Genomic DNA, 20,187 nt, shown 5'->3' on the forward strand with positions numbered 1-20,187 from the left:
TATTATAGCCCACTGCCACCTAGAAGCCATCCGTCAGTAGTCACCTGAGACAAAGCAGTGACACAAATCACAGAGAACAGTTGCTCCAAATCTAGCTGTCGCGTGTGCCGTCTGGGTATTTAACCGCAGAATCTAACGCTGGAGTCACACAGAACTCGTATGTTTACGGAGCGACGCCGTTTTCTACACACAGAAGCGTGTTCCTCCACGTTCCTCCACGGTCAGCCGGCGGGGGGTCAGATGGGAACGCGCTGCTCATGAGCCGACCGAGGACTTTTTGGAGACCGCGCAGTCAATAAAGGCTTCGTTTGACGCCTGTGCGTTGGCGCTCCGGAGGCTGAATGAAATCAGTATTCACACCGTGTGTGGCCGTCGTCACTTTCCGGATTCATCAGGATGCAGGGGCTGCGCTACACGCCCGAGAACGCTGCTGGTTGCCAGGAAACACAGAGCTGTCAGCCCTCACAAAAAAGAAGTTTATGAAAGTGTGCCTTAAGTACACTTTTTCTGAAGCGAATCCCAGGTACTATACTTCGTGCACTTTACAGTTTGCTTTCCGGAAGAAAACTTAGATCATGTTTTTTTTTTTTTTTTTTATATCTACAGCGTATCACTTTAGGATGGAATGAGCCACATGTGAGAACATTTTCATATTCTTATCTTGAATTTGTCTTGCTTTTTTCTTTTTTGCACAAGCAAAACTCAATAACTCGTAACTCAATTTAAATCTAACGGGTCGAGACACAAGACCACTCATTCTGTCTGTAATTCAGAAATATACGTGCTTTTATTTCACCACCGTATATTTTATTACAGTTGAATTAGACCTCAAAATTTGAACTATTGAGAATGATTGTCCATAGACTTAACATGGGGAGACATAATGCTAATCAAAAGTTATAAACAAACATTAGACGATCTACCTACCTTTTCCGAATAGATTCTTTAATATAAGTTCTCAGCCAAGAGTTTTATTTTTAATGCATATTTACAATGACCTATCAAGTATTAATTTAACCTCCCGGTGTAAAAACTAAGGAAATAAATCACAAAAAACTGTTTTAAGTGAAATGTTTGCGTTTGCTGAAAGCCTCAAAAGAATCAGATCAGCCATAACACTAACATTTCTCCACCAAGGTATCACCATATATAGTGTAAAATACAGTATATACAGTGTTGTGTGTGGGTTCCAGCAGATAGATGGCCAATCCAATTTACAAGACCAAAGGACGTAGTCTACCACATAGTCGGTATCTGATTGGGTAGCCTGCAGTTCATTGGTTTTGGCAACACACGCTGCCAGTAAAACACATAAAGCAAGACTGGTAGGGTCTCACGTTAACGTTTTTGACCACAGATCTCTGTAGAAAAGGCCACATAAATGTAATATTTCATGCCATGGCAATCTTTGACTTAATAATGCTACTCGTTATCTCCGTAGTAAACGAAAAGTGTGCCTCCATCCCCATAAAAATCAAAGGAAACACCATATTTATGAGGAACGATTCAGATGCGCGAGGTGCCTGCGGTTGTCACACTTTTATTTGCGATTTGCGAGTGAGGCATTTTCATAAAACGTGTTTTGACAAGTAACTGCAATCCGAGAGCGAAAGTCCTCATAAATCTCTTTCATGAAACGAGGCCCTGATTATTTGGGGCAGAGATGTATCAATAAGAACTGCACTAGAAATTCCACATACAAGTTCCCATCTCTGTTTCACATGGAAGCGGTGCTTGTTAATGACACAACAGATGTCCTTGTTATCACACAAATGCCGGCACTCCTGTCAGCAGCAGATTTCAAGGCATGGATTCCACACCACCAGCTTACGGGATTAAAAGACTGAGTCACAAACCCAATACGGCTGAGTGCTCAGCAGAGCTCCTGGTTTCATTACAGAGGAGAGCTCGCACCACCTGGGGTTCTGTTATCTGCGACAGCCGTGCCAGTTTCCATTTGAGCTGATCCACCTATAATTGTTTCTGATAAACTCTACAAACAAACTACACAAATAAAACATTAATTTCCCACACAGCCCAGGGTGACTCCGTTACTAGGCTATTAGTCATATGAACAAGGTTATCTGCCCAGTAGCATTTAAAGAGCGTCGCCCACCGGGAGTTGAGTTGTCGGTAATTGATCATGAGCGCAATCTAGAAGAGTGATGCATTGTCAGTAGTGTGTGACTAATATTTAGTTCCCCATTGGTAACGTGAAATGCAAAGGTGATGTCAGAAAAAAAAAAAAAATGTTGGAGGCGTAAGCAAGAGGATTTGAGGTGTTGAAGTGTGTATAAAATCATAAAGGTTTTGAGAGCAGCACTTTGCAAGCCTAACCTATCCAGCCACGCCAGAAGGCTTTTGGCTGCGCCGATGAGGTCCACCACAGACGTGAGGAAGTCATTGGGCAGCTTGCGCGAGGTCCGGCCCTCGTAATGGCCACTGCGCCGGCGTCCCGTGATGAAGTTCTGCAGGTTCTTGGCGGAGGCGTTGAGCCTGTGGGACAGCGTCTTCAGGTTCTCCGTCTCCAAGCCATAGTTCTGCACGACACGCGGAACAGACAAGACTATCAGCGCCCGAAGAGGAGCCAGAGACTAAAACTGCACGAAGCTTCCAAATTAAGTTGGCGTTATCCTCCCATCTCGCATCATCTGGGCACAGGCTGGTGAACAGCACAGGTAAATAAAGTGTCCAGATTTCGCAGAGTGCCATCTGCTGTCAGAGTCAAAAACCGTGCCAGTCGTATTCCCAATCTGCTATCCACGGATTGGTTGTTTAAAAAGAGCCGTAGAGTCAGCCTGGCGTTAAGCATATTTTGTAAGCAGTGCTATAAAAATCATTATAATAAATAGAATAGTGTAAGCTCTTAATATGAATCACTTTGCTTATGATATGGATCTGATCATTTTAATTCATAAATCTTTTCAGCCCACATGTGATTCACAGTGGCACCCCTTCAGTGATTGAGCTTGTTCTTATACTGCCATTTCCCTTAAAGGCCCCATTTTTCCTAAATTCAACAAGTTGTGGAACAGGAAGGAGTTTAATTATTACATTCATACAGCAGAAAGGCCACAGAGAACATGCATAAGAACCAAAGCACAGTCACAAAGAGTTCTTAAAACTCAACAGTCATTTACACAGAACGTGCAGAAGAAGACGGTCCTCATAATGTCCACTCAGCTAAACCGTCTTCCCAGAAACCCCAGGCAGAAACCCACTTCCTGCAGACCCAGACCCCGACCAGCTCCCTACACACCTACACGCCTCACGTATCAGACACACAGACACCATCCTGCTCCACAGACTGTCCGGGGGGGGACGCCGGCTCCCCTCCCCAGGCGGGCGTGATGGTGACGGGGACCCACCAGAGCGCACAGCAGGTCGACCGCCTCCAGGATCAGCTCCTGGTGTCCGATGCGGGACACGCCCAAATCCTCCAGCTCCTGATGGGTGATGCGCAGCAGCTGGTCTCCGCCCACCTTCTCCCGCTCAAAGTTCCCGATGTACTGCTGGAGACAGTCATCCAGCCCTGAGGCACGGAGAGAGAGCGACTTCACACTGAGGCATCGAAAAAGACAATCCGTTTCGATTAAAAAATACAGATACGTCCGCACACAACCACACACAATGACTGCCAGACGACTGCTCTTACCTCCTGAGCCAATGTCACCCCATGATATTGCTCTTACCTCCTGAGCCAATGACATGGGACGACATGGCTCAGGAGGTAAGAGCAGTGGTCTGGCAGTCGGAGGGTTGCTGGCTCAATTCTGCCCTCGGTGTGTCAAAGTGTCCCTGAGAAAGACACCTAACCCCTAAATGCTGCCTTGCAGGGTGTCAACCCCTTGCATAGCAGCCAATCACCGATGGTGTGTGAGTGTGTGTATGAATGGGTGAATGAGAAGCATCAATTGTACAGCGCTTTGGATAAAAGGCACTATATAAATGCCAACCGTTTACTATCACAACCCCTCAGTGACAACCCTGTCTCCCATCAGGGAAACGTATTTTATAGACCTCACTCTCAGCCACACACATCACAGCCCTAGCGCTCCATGATTTAGAAAATACTCCCACACTGTAAATAAATGTGCAGCAAACATGCTCAACACTAGGTTGCAGAGGCAGCCCCCATAAGAATGCCTACTAATTCAGCTGATCTCCTACCCAGAATTATGTTCCCTACCCATCCCAGGGAGCCAGATTGCCAGTTTAGTATCCCAGAGCAAAAAATTCATTGTATTTGCGTTGGAAGGAATATTTTGTCCAAAAATAAAAATCCCTGATTTCAAAGAAGGAAAGCATTGTGAATTTCCAGCTTAATACTTAATTAATAAATAAGACTTAAGCCTAAATCACAAAAAAAATCATTATTGTTCCATGTTGTACAGACAATGTCCAACCCCCATCTTCCATGGTTAATCCCCGTCCTCCCAGTTTCTTCAAAATTCAGATCTTCTATTCTCAGAGCAAACACTACATTATATTACATGGCATTTGGCTCAAGCTTTTTATCCACAGCGACTTAGTTGATTTAGGCTAAGCAGGAGACAATTCTCCCCCGGAGCAATGCAGGGTTAAGGGCCCCAACAGCTGCGCGGATCTTATTGTGGCTACACCAGGGATCGAACCACCAACCTTGCAGGTCCCAGTCATGTACCCTAACCACTGCGCTGATATTCAAGATATTCCTCCTCAATCTGCACTTGACCCCCTCCCGGGTTATTACCTGTATTTATTCGCTGCCATGGATTTGCATTTTCTCTGCTTTGCTGATGGTATTTAGGTTAATATCAACACCAAACGTACTTCATCCCTGCCTCTGCCTTATTTAATGTCTGGTTTTCACGATATTAAGCTGTGGACCAACACAATTCTTTAAAGGTACAATACGTAAGATTATCGTGTTAAAACATTGTTACAAGACCATTGTAAATCCCTTCCTATCATCTGTACCAAAATATTGTATAACGGTACAATAATTCAAGTTCATTGGTTGAAAATTGGTTCCAATTGCCACAGCCAACGGCGTTTCAGCGTCAGCACATTTACAGAGAAGGGGGAGGGATAAACAGTGTTGTGGTTTGAAGGTGTTTGTTGCTGCTATTCCTCTCTTGACTGATAGAAGTCAGAAATGACCTTTAAGCTGCGACAAAAGTGGAGGGCATTGTCATGGACCCCAAAACACTTCCTTTACCAACATCCAGTCTTAATTTGAGAATATGATCTTTGATCAAACACTATCTTTGATCAAAACCATACAAATAAACACATTTACACACATTTAATAAAAACACACTTTAAAAAGAATATATATATATATATCTTGGAAACGCTGTACCACCCTCATTCTCCCTGAAGGTGGCAGACAGTTGGACAGGCCTTTCGCTCATACTGATTACAATGTTATGACACTCCACTGCCATCGATAGACTGAATAGCGCCTAAACTAGAATTATGAATAGGCCACAAAGCTACCTGTTACTTTAATAAGTTACTTTATTATTAAGTAAACTGAAGACATGCAACAGGCATAATTCTAAGACCAATCAAGAAAAACAGTTGCTGTAAATGATCAGCTCATTAGAGATCAGTGAGCCATCGTTACACAAAACCTTTCATCGCTGTGCATGGCATTATATTAACTCAGCAGATGCACTCATCAGAACAGTCCACAATATAGGAGGAACATTAACTTGATTATATAATTTGATGAATAATCTAATTGATTAAGGAGTACATTAATTTGATTATTGTCAAGAGCTGGATAACAATGTTTCCACATCAGCAAGTAAATATGCGACATCACTATATGAGAGGTGCAATATTAATATCCATCCATCCATCCATCCATCCATCTATCCATCTATCCATCCATCCATCCATCCATTATCTTAACCCGCTTATCCTGAACAGGGTCACGGGGGGCTGGAGCCTATCCCAGCATACATTGGGCGAAAGGCAGGAATACACCCTGGACAGGTCGCCAGACCATCACAGGGCACATACACCATTCAATCACACACTCACACACTCATACCTACGGGCAATTTAGACTCTCCAATCAGCCTAACCTGCATGCCTTTGGACTGTGGGAGGAAACCGGAGTACCCGGAGGAAACCCACGCAGACACGGGGAGAACATGCAAACTCCGCACAGAGAGGCGAACCCAGGACCTCCTTGCTGTGAGGCGGCAGTGCTACCCACTGCACCATCCGTGCCGCCCAATATTAATATACTAACCAAAAACCAAAATACATGCACACATCTTTTCTCCAGAAATATAATTAGATATGGCACATACGCAGTAATTATCCTTAGATGCAACCTACTAGCTTAAAGTGTGACCTATTACTGCAAACAGTCATGGTATAATATATAATAAAAGAGAAAGCCAAATTAGCTCAGGAGTCTGTCAGGACCCCGAGCAGGGGAACCAATCACAGCACAGGGACGACCGAACATGGAGTCAAGCCCAGGCAGAAAAACTAAAAAGCAAAAGATCCCAAAAACCAGTGAGCCCAAAAACAGACAAAAACAGGGGAAGCAAAAAGGCAAGCACCCAAAAACACAGAATGAAAAACCAGGCAAGACAACCTCACAACGAGAAACTGAAAAGGACAGGTATGAATACAAAACTGATTAAACAGACAACGAGAAACAGGTGAGAGGCAAGACATAAAGACAGGAAGGAAATCCATATAAGGAGTGGGAGGCGGAGACACGAAATGAAGAACAGGTGGGATGAATGAGTGGAAATGCATGGGAAGACAGACAGACTACGGTGGTCACGAAGGAACGAAAACGCTAAGAACTTAGACAAAAACAAGATACAGAAAAACATAGAACCTGACAGAGCCAGAGAATGTAAAAGACTCCTTGTCCTCGTTTTAAAACCTACAGCACCAAGGACAGCTCCTCTATTCTCTATGAACTAGAACTGTGTGCTTAAGTGCGTGTGCATGTGGCCAGATGTGCATGCAACCAGACACATGCATGCATGGAGTGTTTGTGTGTGTGTGTGTGTGTGTGTGTGTGCGCATGTGCGCGTGCGTGCGTGCGTGCGCGAGTGTGCGGGGGTGTGCGTGAACATGCATGAGTCTCTGCCAGATTTATAGCAAGATTTCGGAGATTAATAAACCTGGCAGTGCTGATTACTGAGGCAAGACAGATCCACGGGAATACACACTAACTCAAGAAGCAAAAAGGGAAAAGGGCAGGGCACAGCAGAAAGAGAAAGGGGGAGAGGGACACAGACAGGCAGCGAGAGCCACACACTGAGACAGAGAGAGAGAGAGAGAAAGGGAGAGGGAGAGAGAGAGAGGGAGGATGAGTGTGCACGTGAGAGAGGGCCGTCTCTAGGCAGGCAGTGGTGCAGAAACAGCTTCGGCACACAGCTGTGTAAATACCATCAGTCATTGTCTCAGCCATTGTCTTGCCCAACAGGCCTTGGGGCTGCACGTCTAGGAGAACACACACACACACCCTCGAAGCCAGACAGTGGCAGTTGTCACAGAAACACACACACCCGCTGACCTGGCTTGGCACTCGCGGAGAATTGTGGAGCTATTTGCAGTGCCTACCGTAGTCATGGCAATGCACCCATTCCCTTTGGAAGGCAAGGGAGAGGAAGAGGTGAGCCAGAGAGATCCCAGCGTGCTTGTTACCACAGGGCCGATATAAATCCTGCAATCATCATGCTAATGGAACCTGAGCTACACCTGTTCACTGGGAGACTACCCCGACCAGCTCGCGTGTCTGCCTTCTACGTCCAATTCTCTTTCCTGCCGTCATTCACAATACGAAATTATGTAAAATGTAAAATGCATTAGCAGCATGATATACAGTATATCGAAATAGTTCTTTTTCAATGCTCCTAGGCTGCACTTGAAAAAGAAAATGGAAGGATAAAAGCAATATCAAAAACAACAGAAAAATAATGCTCGTAACATAGGGTAGTAACATAAGTAATAAGACTATAGACTATAAGACTATATTATAAGAATGTAGCTGCATATTCGCCGTCAAACCTGGACTACATCTTTCATCTAACTGTTGTGCTTCAGGCACAGTTGGGAAGTTTGGGCAAAGTATTTTTTACCGTGGGTGAGACATAATCTGTACTTTCTATGCATTTATCATGTTTGATTGCGGCTCTATCTCAATGTTCTGCTCCGTTCCTCCATCTCAGCTCCCAGGAGACCAACGCTTAAAAACACACACAGAATCTCTGACGAAAGGCAGCTGATCCCTCAGTCCCCCTCCACCGTCTTCTATTCCCACCCATACAGTGTCCTACCCCTAATCCTCCTACCTACAACACGGTAATCCAGTAAAACAGGAGGAGAAATTCAGAAACAATATGAATGACTCCAAATGCTGCAGAGCAAAATCTGAAGACATCCAAGACTGGCACAAGGCGTAACTGTACTTGTATGTACAGTTCAGTCCAAAAGTTTTTTTTTGTTGTTTTCTCCAGCAAACAAACAGTTGAAATAAGAAATTGCTACGTGATTTCTTGGCTGTGTGCTAAATTTAATTAGCTAATGTATCATTTCCCAAATTGTAATTGGATCACCAGCTAGCTCTATGAGCTATGTATTGTGTTAGTGCGGGATTTATGAGGGAGATGCCACTGTAGGGGATGAATGCTATGAGTGATGTGGGTGGGTCATTTTGTGTCTGGAGAGGTTGCAGGGGGGCGGCACGGATGGTGCAGTGGGTAGCACTGCCGCCTCACAGCAAGGAGGTCCTGGGTTCGAATCCCCGTCGGCCGGGGCCTTTCTGTGCGGAGTTTGCATGTTCTCCCCGTGTCTGCGTGGGTTTCCTCCGGGAACTCCGGTTTCCTCCCACAGTCCAAAGACATGCAGGTTAGGCTGATTGGAGAGTCTAAATTGCCCATAGGTATGAGTGTGTGAGTGAATGGTGCGTGTGCCCTGCGATGGACTGGCGACCTGTCCAGGGTGTATTCCTGCCTTTCGCCCAATGTATGCTGGGATAGGCTCCAGCCCCCTGCGACCCTGTTAAGCGGATAAGCGGGTTCAGATAATGGATGGATGGATGGAGAGGTTGCAGGGGGGAAGTTTTAGGGGACGGACCAGTTCAGAACAGGGGCTAGGTTGTAAACAGAAGCTTGTTGGTGAAGAGCAAACGTAGACTGACTGTGTTCCCAACACCAAATTATCTGACGCTGTTCCAAACAGTGCAGCGTCAAGTAGGCTAATCGGTAGTAAACATGTTTACTATTTTCTTTTTTTCATTGTTCTATTATCTATATTAAGCCACCAAGGTTGAGATTGTTGTTGAAAAATGACATTGCTTTGTCTTTCCTTTGCAATTATAGAGGTTTGAGGTGAGCAGTTTTGTGCCTGCGTGTGCGTGCGCACACACGTGTGTATGACGCCCCACCCAGGCAAATGGCCACCAGCCACCTCTGGTACAAGCACATGGTTACGATGAGACTGATCCTAGGTCATTTACAACCTTAAAAAGCTGTCTCAGCGCTGTGGTTAGCTATAAAACCTCTTCCAAACATTTTCCAAAGCTTTGCTTAAAAAAGGCTAATTTGAAATAGGCCAATAGTCGCTGAGGAGTTTTTGCAGCCTTTTTAAGCAGCGGCTTTACAATGGCAGTTTCAAAAAGTCATTTGGGAAAACGGCAGACGGTAAAGACGGACTGTCAGACGTGATTTTAAAGGAGATAGAGGGAACAGGGTCGGAGGAACTCGAGGATAGCTTCATCTGCGTGACAATCTTGTGAATCTCACTAATCAATGCGAAACTATCCATTTAAAAATGGGGCGGGGGAAATCGGCGAATCCGATGTTGTGGAGGCGAGGATGAGTATGCTCATGCACATGCACACGCACACACGCACACACACACACACACACACACCATGAATGTCCAGAGGGGACAGTCAGCACAACAGAACACAATGAAGCATAAGCAGAGAGGATTACGGAGCGCAGAAACACTTCCCGGGGGACAGTAAACAAACAGAGTACTCTGTGATGATAAGAGTATTAATTGGTTGTTAATTAGGCTGCAAAGGGTGAGTCATGGTGGCAATAGTACTCTGTGTCCCAAGGGAGAGATGTACAGCGCTTCTATCTCTATAATGCATCACTGTCAGATTTTTTTTACCCTGTGTGCTCTCTCTCTCTCTCACACACACACACACACACATACACACACTGTCAGAGAAGAGAATTTGAATGCCTGGATGATGCTAGCCCCTCCTTCTCCACAATGATGGATCTGCACATTTTGAACACTTAAAACGCTAAGATCAGCTTCATGATTAGCGGTCTACAAACCTCCCCAAAAAAATAGCATTCCTTGGCCTTTCAGCAGGAGAACCGCCATCAGGCAGGCCGTATATGTGCAATAGCCATTGAGGGAAACTGAGAAGGAAATGGTGGTCAAACAGAGCCGCGTGACAGGAGGAAGAGTCTTCCCTCTCTCCGGTTTCTGTTCATAAACAGAGATGTCCGCGCCAATGAGTCAGAGAAATATGGCTGTGGTACGGACGGGCTGACAGGCAGGCTGAAAGCTTTATTATGCTGCACACAGCGCTCCAGAAAATGTCAATAACAGCCCCGGAGTGAGAAAGGACCCTGTCTCTGAAATGTGCTCCAGGGAACGGGGGGGGGCCCCTGCCAGGGTACTCGCTCATCTGAAAGGCCGCTGTGTCGTGGACCCAGCCCCGCGGAATACGTGGTCCGTGGAGAGGTGCTGAAAGGCCCCACAGATGGCACTGCCACCATGGTCCTCCGGGAAGTCCTCAGCATTCTGACAGTTTCAGGATACTGAGACACTCACCTTCATTTGGGCCAATTGGTGTGTGTGTGTGTGTGTGTGTGTGTGTGTGTCTGATGACCAAACAGTCAGAGAGTTGCCAGAGCTTTGTTATTTTTATATTAATGGCATTTGGCAGACGCTCTTACCCAGAGTGACGTGCAATTGATTAGACTAAGCAGGAGACAATCCTCCCCTGGAGCAATGCAGGGTTAAGGGCCTTGCTCAAGGGCCCAACGGCTGTGTGGATCTTATTGTGGCTACACTAGGGATCGAACCACCGACCTTGCAGGTCCCAGTCATGTACCTTAACCACTACACTACAGGCTGCCCTATACTCGCTCGAGTAGGAAGTGTCGAAAAGGTTCCTCTAGCCAGCGAGTCGAGCCCAGGTTTTCTGTGCTTCAGGAGGAAACCCAACGGCAAAATGTACTTGCTGACTCTGAGGTCTGGCCACATTGGCCTGACCTAAACGACTGCTGTGTTTGGACAGGCGTTACTCTGGAGTGGATACGAGCTGACACTCAGACTGTTACAGTTTCAGAGAACATTACTGCTGACCAGGTCACAAGTGTCCTGGGTACAGGGACCCGTCTACATTCACAGGGGAAACTAGCATGTCTCTCCTCTGCTGATCATTCGGTGTCGCACTGAACGCTGCCATTGTTGTACTTAACCCTTGTGTTGTGTTAAGGGTTAAAATTTTGTGATTTTGTTTCTTCATGCAAAACAGATTTGAAAAATGGAAATTCAATTATGCTGCTTTATCTTAGGGGTTTCGTGAAGGCGGGTCATTTCCGACCCTTCGGACAAGGGGAGTATACAGAATGTTAAATAAAGGTAAAGAAAGGTATCAAAATGTGTGTGTCAGTGTATGCTTTGCGTGTTTGTATGTGAGCAGGTGACTGTTTTTATTATGTGCTGGTGCATTTGCTTGCAGGATTGTGTGTGCATGTGCCTTTGCACGTGTGTGTGCGCTGATGTGTGTCTGTGTGTGTATATTTGCCCCATCCAGACCCAATGTGAGATGGTGTTATAGACGTTGCAGTCACTAGCGGTGGGTCTGGTTGGATCTAATCGGGTGTGACTCCTAGAATTGCTAGTGAATCTGGCTACAGTGACACAAATTCACCACAATCAGGGCTACTACGATTTACATTACATTAATGGCATCTGGCAGACGCTCTTATCCAGAGCGACGTACAGTTGATTAGACTAATCAGGAGACAATCCTCCCCTGGAGCAATGCAGGGTTAAGTGCCTTGCTCAAGGGCCCAACGGCTGTGCGGATCTTAGTGTGGCTATACTGGGATTCGAACTGCCGACCTTGCCTGTCCAAGCACATAGCCAGGGTAGTTCTTACATCCTGTCATACAGAACCAGGCAGGAGGAAAAAATAAGAGCTATTAATGAGCCAATAAACATTTTCATTGACCGTTACACAAATCAAGCATAATACCTGACTGGTGTCATGCAGATGTGTGTATAAGCCCTCCACGCAGAGTATTGTCATAATGCAATGCAGTGGAGCTTTTTCCAATTACAAACCACCACTTAGTCCTGCTGTTATAAATCCAGCCTTTAAAAAGCCCCAGACTTAGTGCCCCTGGGATATTGCCAGGATATCTTGGGAATGCCCTACAAATTCACTGGAATTAAGCATTTGCTCCTGAGCAAAATGATAGCCGGGACAGCCCTCCCCTTTATGCAGAGGGGATGAGCTGAGCAACCAGCGCATACCTGTGTAAGAGGCATGAATTCCCACACTGCAGCTTCCCGGAATAGGCATTGTGCCCCTGCAGCCCCGAACCGGACCCCCAACACAGAAGTATAAAAGAGGGATTACGATCTCCGAACTGGGTGGGTGAGAAGGAGGAGTGGGGCTTTCTCTCTCAATCAGCTCCCCTCTCCAGATAAACACTATTCATCTTTAAAATCAGCACCATTGTGCGCATTTGTGTGTATACATTTGTCTATGTGTTTCAGGGTGTGTGTGCGGGTGTGTGTGTGTGTGTGCATGTGTGTGCGTGTGTGTGTATGTGCGTGCGTGTGTGTGTGTGCGTGTGTGTGTGTATGTGCATGTGTGTCTGTGTGCGTGTGTCTGTGTGCGTGCGTGTGTGTGTGTGCGTGTGCGGGTGCATGTGTGCATGTGTGTCTGTGTGCGTGCGTGTGTGTGTGTGCGTGTGTGTGTGTATGTGCATGTGTGTCTGTGTGCGTGTGTGTGTGTGTGTGTGTGTGCATGTGTGCATGTGTGTCTGTGTGCGTGCGTGTGTGTGTGTGCGTGTGTGTGTGTATGTGCATGTGTGTCTGTATGCGTGTGTGTGTGTGTGCATGTGTGCATGTGTGTCTGTGTGCGTGCGTGTGTGTGTGTGCGTGTGCGGGTGCATGTGTGCATGTGTGTCTGTGTGCGTGCGTGTGTGTGTGTGCGTGTGTGTGTGTATGTGCATGTGTGTCTGTGTGTGTGTGTGTGTGTGTGTGTGCATGTGTGCATGTGTGTGCGTGTGTGTGTGTGTGTGCGTGTGCGTGTGCGGGTGCACGTGCGTGTGAGCGCGTGTGCGTGTGTGTGTGTGTGCATGTGTGTGTGTGCGTGTGTGTGTGTGTGCGTGTGTGTGTGTGTGCATGTGTGTGTGTGCGTGTGTGTGTGTGTGTGTGTGTGTGTGCGTGTGTGTGTGTGTGCATGTGTGTGTGTGTGCGTGTGTGTGTGTGTGTGTGTGTGCGGGTGCACGTGCGTGTGAGCGCGTGTGCGTGTGTGTGTGTGTGCATGTGTGTGTGTGCGTGTGTGTGTGTGTGCGTGTGTGTGTGTGTGTGCGGGTGTGTGTGTGTGTGCGGGTGCACGTGCGTGTGAGCGCGTGTGTGTGTGTGTGCATGTGTGTGTGTGCGTGTGTGTGTGTGTGCATGTGTGTGTGTGCGTGTGTGTGTGTGTGTGTGTGTGTGCGTGTGTGTGTGTGTGCATGTGTGTGTGTGTGTGTGCATGTGTGTGTGTGCGTGTGTGTGTGTGTGTGTGTGTGTGCGGGTGCACGTGCGTGTGAGCGTGTGTGCGTGGCTTCAGAGCTGCGCTTCCACATGGTGACTCCTTGAGGCAAAATGGTTGTGAAAGCCCCCCGGTCGACCCAGTTAATCCTCCACCCTTGGCTGCCTCCCGTTTAATCCAGACACTCTCCCAGATCGCAGGTCCCAGTCTCCCTCTGACTCCACCCCCTAATTCTGATCCTCTCAACCTCACACCCCTCTTCACAGAAGTCAGCCTGGGCTCTGACCCGGGGAACTGTTCAATAGCAACATCTGTGCATCTGACCCAAGGCTATATTCTACAACAGTATGTGTGCACATGACCCAATACTATATCCAAGACCAGTATGTGTGCACATTACATTACATTACATTATTGGAATGTTGGCTGACGGACAGTTGATTAGACTAAGCAGGAAGACAGTCCTCCCCTGGAGCAATGCAGAGTTAAGGGCCTTGCTCAAGGGCTGTGCAGATCTTATTGTGGCCACACCGGGGATCGAACCACCGACCTTGCGGGTCCCCGTCATGTACCTTAACCACTACACCGCACTATGCCCCACATTTTTACCCCAATCCAGTGAGGGAGAAGACGGTTTGTTTACAAGCTATGTGCTACATGCTCTCTTGCTCTCTCGCTCCTCCCCGATCCTGTGAAAATGTAACACAACGCCGGTGCGATCTGGACTTTCGATATATCCCTGTCTCCAGCTCGTCTATCGTCTCAGGGGTGTGTCGTGGTGTGACGTTTCGGTGCCAAGACTCGGGATAGACGAGTCTCCGAAGACGGAAACTTATCCGCTAGCGTAGACGGCTCAGCAGCTAGCCCAGATGCGGAAATCGCGACAGCAGCAAGCCCACCACAGCCTGCAGCACAATCAACAACAGGAGGTGTCGGAGGCTACAGCTAAAGCTGCGAATCACACTGGCCTGACAGAGCTGCTGAAGGAGCCGACTTAGTAACGTACGGGAATGAGATCAGCACGCTGTGGCCACAACTTAGTAACGTACAGGAATGAGATCAGCACGCTGTGGCCACAACTTAGTAACGTACGGGAATGAGATCAGCACGCTGTGGCCACAACTTAGTAACGTACGGGAATGAGATCAGCACGCTGTGGCCACAACTTAGTAACGTACGGGAATGAGATCAGCACGCTGTGGCCACAACTTAGTAACGTACGGGAATGAGATCAGCACGCTGTGGCCACAACTTAGTAACGTACAGGAATGAGATCAGCACGCTGTGGCCACAACTTAGTAACGTACAGGAATGAGATCAGCACGCTGTGGCCACAACTTAGTAACGTACGGGAATGAGATCAGCACGCTGTAGCCACAACTTAGTAACGTACAGGAATGAGATCAGCACGCTGTGGCCACAACTTAGTAATGTACAGGAATGAGATCAGCATGCTGTGGCCACAACTTAGTAACGTACAGGAATGAGATCAGCACGCTGTGGCCACAACTTAGTAACGTACGGGAATGAGATCAGCACGCTGTGGCCACAACTTAGTAACGTACAGGAATGAGATCAGCACGCTGTGGCCACAACTTAGTAATGTACAGGAATGAGATCAGCACGCTGTGGCCACAACTTAGTAACGTACAGGAATGAGATCAGCACGCTGTGGCCACAACTTAGTAACGTACAGGAATGAGATCAGCACGCTTTGGCCACAACTTAGTAACGTACGGGAATGAGATCAGCATGCTGTGGCCACAACTTAGTAACGTACGGGAATGAGATCAGCACGCTGTGGCCACAACTTAGTAACGTACGGGAATGAGATCAGCACGCTGTGGCCACAACTTAGTAACGTACGGGAATGAGATCAGCACGCTGTGGCCACAACTTAGTAACGTACGGGAATGAGATCAGCACGCTGTAGCCACAACTTAGTAACGTACAGGAATGAGATCAGCACGCTGTGGCCACAACTTAGTAACGTACGGGAATGAGATCAGTACGCTGTGGCCACAACTTAGTAACGCGTGGCTACAAGCTCAGAATGCCGTGGCCATAACTTACAAAAGCATGGGAATAAACCATTGCGTTCCCTTAGATGGCGATATACTGTTGTCCTAGCAGGAGTTGGGAGTTGACTCCAAAATGCTCCATTAATTGAAATCAGATGAATCACAGCATGATTTATTAGTGTGAATGTTAACTTTTAAGATATGTTATGGTTTATTCTTTAAGATAAAGGCTGACTAACCATTGACAGAGGCGGTGAGCGGTAACTTTCCTTTTAACTCATAATTGATCGCAACCTGTTTTCATTACATATCCCACACCAGTATGTGTGCACTTGGCCTAGGACAATAAACAACAGCAGTATGTGTGCATGCGACCCCAGACAATGATTCAGAGGAAACATACAGCCTGTTCAGTATACCCGATTCCTCACCCAGGAATCCCCTCTGCCTCCAAATACCTGCTCATGTGGCCATTCAAACTGTTCCACACCACTGTCGGTACATCTGGCCCCTGGCCCTGTAAACGACTCCACACCAGTGTCAGTTCACCCGGAGGGGTCACGGTACCCGAAAGAGGAAGTCAGCACCGAGTACCGCTCTGGCCCTGTGAGTCCGTGACATTTACACCGGAGGAGCGGCGAGCAGCGTTAGATAACAGCGATACCACCGCAGTGAGTGACTTGATTAATACATCGTAGAGACGACTCTGTTAATGATCGATGCGATCGACCTGCCCAACGCGCCCACGCTCTTCCTCCGCGTTCTCCCGGCCTTTCCTGCCGGCGCTCCGGTCCTCTCTCCTCCTGCGGCGTGGCTTTTCCCTGCCGGCGCGTTCCTCTCACCGCCAACACACGGCGCCTCGGCCGTGAGGCACATCCGCGAGACGTATTCACAACCCCGCAGCAGGCTTTTCTCACTCCCAGTTCTCTCTCTCGCTCTCTCTCTCTTCCACGGTCTCTCTTGGACAGTAAAGCCACCTATGTGCTCAAGAGAAACAGGTGAGCCCAGGGGCAGGCCTGTAGCATAGTGTTTAAGGTAAATGACTGGGACCCGCAAGGTCGGTGGTTCTAATCCTGGTGTAGCCACAATAAAATCCGCACAGCCGTTGGGCCCTTGAGCAAGGCCCTTAACCCTGCATTGCTCCAGGGGTGGATTGTCTCCTGCTTAGTCTAATCAACTGTACATCGCTCTGGATAAGAGCGTCTGCCAAATGCCAGTAATGTAATGTAATGTAAATACGTTCATCCCCCCAAAAGGGAACCAGCTAGCTAAAAGACCTGGGCAGCAAACACTCCCAAACACAAATGTTTCGCCTCCAGACTCCCATTGAGTCACAGGGACTCCTTTTGGGACTCCACACCCAGGCAGATACATTATTACATTATTACATTACTTGTCATTTTTTTCCCGAAGCGACTTACAGTTGATTAGACTAAGCAGGAGATAATCCTCCCCTGGAGCAATGCAGAGTTAAGGGCCTTGCTCAAGGGCCCAACGGCTGTGCGGATCTTATTGTGGCCACACCGGGGATCAAACCGCCGACCTCCTTGTACCAGTCATGTACCTTAACCACTACGCTACAGGCCGCCCCAACACCTACCATGTTTCATACAAAAAGACCAGAACAGCACTGTGAGTACAACTTACAGTACAATTATCAGAAAGGCTGTACATCGAAGATATTTTAAATAACTAAACCAATTTTCAGAACAGGTTACAGTAACGTTCTCCTCGCGTCTCTAATGCGCTACATGTCTGTGACGGACGGTGTGTCCAGTCCATCTTCGCTGGACTGCATCTGATCAGTCGCGTCTCTGATTTGGGCTGTTAAGTTTTTATGGCGATGCTGCATTGGGTCTGTGTGTCTGTGTCTGTGTCTGTGTCTGTGTCTGCGCTCGAGTTTCGCCTGTGCTGCGGACCTGCTGCCTGGCGGCACGACGCGCCGCGCGGCTGACTCACACCGCTTCCTCCCACGGGCAGCATATTGAAACATTTCTACAGGAATTTTCGCCGGACAGAGAGCCCACTCGGAGGCAGGGCCGAGCTCGCAGAGAAACGGAGGAAGAAAGGAAAGAGTGCGAAGACCGGAGGGATGATGCGAGTCGCAGGAGGGTCAGGGAGGGAGGGAGGGAAAGAGGAGGAGGAGGAAGAGGGAGAGAAAGGGGTTGAGAATCACAGGCTCTTGGTGTTTCAGCTGATGTACAGATTCACACAACAGATATTTAGTTTGTGAAAAAAAAAATATATATATATATATATATATATTAATAAGAATCCCCACTGTCATGTCCTTTGACTAAAGACCTCACTTTACTTTTGGAGACATGTTAAAATGTAAAATTGGTCTTTAATGCTGTACTTCAAAAAAAAAAGGTAAATTCTGCAGCCTGGATTAGATCGACAACTGTCATTAATTACGACGACTCAGAAATAAATGCTTTTAAAATACATCATTTGGCAAGCTAATTGTGGTGATGAGGTGATTATGTAGAGAGAAAAACAACACCTGTTTTTCATTTTGGGGAAGAAATGGTCACCATCTCAATCACCATTATCTCAAAACTACACACACAACTGTTTTTATCTGCATTATGTAGTCTCATTCTAACTTGCACAGTAACCATTCCTGCATCACACATTAGCAGGAGACCCTGGGCAGTTGCTGTCTTGCATATGTATACACCTGCTCCAGCTGATATGCATTGTGGGATATGTACAGATTAAATCATTGTGACATCACAACAACAAAGAACTACTTCCGGGTGTATAAGGGCTCTAATGCCGTTGAGGAATATGAGTAGGAGGCAGTGTTTTCTGTGCCATTTAACCAAGTCAATGTAGGAATATAACAATAATTAGTGAAAAGTGAACAAAATTGTTTTATTTATATGATTTATATGATGTGGTCTAGCTAGCTAATGTAATGCTAGCTGTCAGCACCCCCCTAACGTTGTAGCTAACATTAGTTAGCCAACATGCCAATGCCAATAAAACATCATCGACATGAATAACAAGTGCAACCTAGCTAGCTAGTGTTATTGGAAACTGTATAACCGTAACGTTACCAATGCTACCAATGTTTCACAACAGCCAAAGTCGGATTCAACATTTAGGCATTTCATGTTTATTAAGTTATCATCCCAGTGTTTCTGTATATGTATACTGTATACTTATCTCTCTTATCTTATCTCTTAAAAACGTTTGTGAAGAATATGAGCAACACAATCAGAAGTTATTTTTTGTTCCTCCCCCCCCATGGTTCTGACACTTTGAAACTTATGTTGGGCGTCTCTGCGTCAGCTGTCAAAGCACCTGTCAAAATTGAGACCACCCTGTAAACGGATCTGGGTTATCCTCCATTTTAAGAATCAGAAAAAAACCCAATCCACTGTGTGCCTGATTACATTTGGCATTATAGTCCAAAACACAACACGATTTCGGCACAGTTATCTAGCTAACTGTTTCTACACAGCACTGGTTCAGTCTATTTTGAAGTATGGTTCGATCCGCGGCTGAGTGGCCACACAGAAGTATCTTAGCGACCTCTGTTTACAAACATTCTGATTTCATCCATAGGCTCACTGGGGTTGTTGATTGCGTATACTCATCTCCTATAGTACATACTGCAGCACTGACCAAAGAGCAAAAGGGATATGCAGGGCTGCAGTGGCATCTGGAGCATGTGACACATGCAGCCAGTCTATGGAGGAGCATTTCATATGTGGAATACCTCTGGACATTTGCACCAATACTGGACGGTGGCACCTGTTGCCATATTCCACTGGGATTTCTCAGGATGTGTGTCGATGGGCGAGCATCTTAGGAGCACCCCGGCGACAGGCAAGCCCGAATATGTTCACCCCAAAAAGGGAACCACCTCGCTAGATGACCTGGGCAGCAAGCACTCCCAAACACCAATGCACGATTATAGGCCTGATTCTATGCGCGTGTGTGCACGTGACGGTGCGTGCATGTGTGTCAGACAGCACAGAACACTGTAAACTGTGTTTTCGTACGCCCCCGTCACTTTCTCTCACAGTCCAAGTCATAGAAGCTGAAGCCTCAGCAGAAAATCAGCATCCAGACCCCATATCATTAGGTTAGCCACATCTTACTGCATTATATAATAGACTTCTGCTTGATAAATGTGAAAGCAATGTGCAGCTTGGGTAGGCATTGCCTCCGTAATGAGTCTCAGCTCCCACATTTAATCCTTACATTTGACCCGGGGCAGCGGAGAGTATCTATTTTATTAGTCTGAGCAGTATGTGATCAGAAACAAAAACTCAATTGCCTCCCGAGAGTTCTGCCCGCAGAATCAGCGCCGGCTCTGACGCGACCCTGTCGGATAACTGCGCTTTGCGCTCGTGCGAGCTGCTGACGAGCCATCGC

At 47.0% G+C, this 20,187-nt stretch overlaps 1 protein-coding gene across 5 annotated transcripts in view; it reads right to left on the reverse strand.

Annotated features, from left to right (window-relative positions):
* The window catches only part of LOC133133110 (connector enhancer of kinase suppressor of ras 2-like), a 71,584-nt gene that overhangs the window by 43,183 nt on the left and 8,214 nt on the right, over positions 1 to 20,187 (reverse strand). For all 5 annotated transcript variants that reach the window (XM_061249113.1, XM_061249111.1, XM_061249112.1 and 2 more), the window contains exons 2-3: positions 3,369 to 3,532; positions 2,338 to 2,540 (exon numbers count right to left, since the gene is read on the reverse strand). In XM_061249113.1, the coding sequence (XP_061105097.1) occupies positions 2,338 to 2,540; positions 3,369 to 3,532 (367 nt within the window). The remainder of the gene's footprint in view (positions 1 to 2,337; positions 2,541 to 3,368; positions 3,533 to 20,187) is intronic.

This window comes from Conger conger, chromosome 7 (genome assembly GCF_963514075.1).
Source record: "Conger conger chromosome 7, fConCon1.1, whole genome shotgun sequence".
Classification (NCBI taxonomy): domain Eukaryota; kingdom Metazoa; phylum Chordata; class Actinopteri; order Anguilliformes; family Congridae; genus Conger; species Conger conger.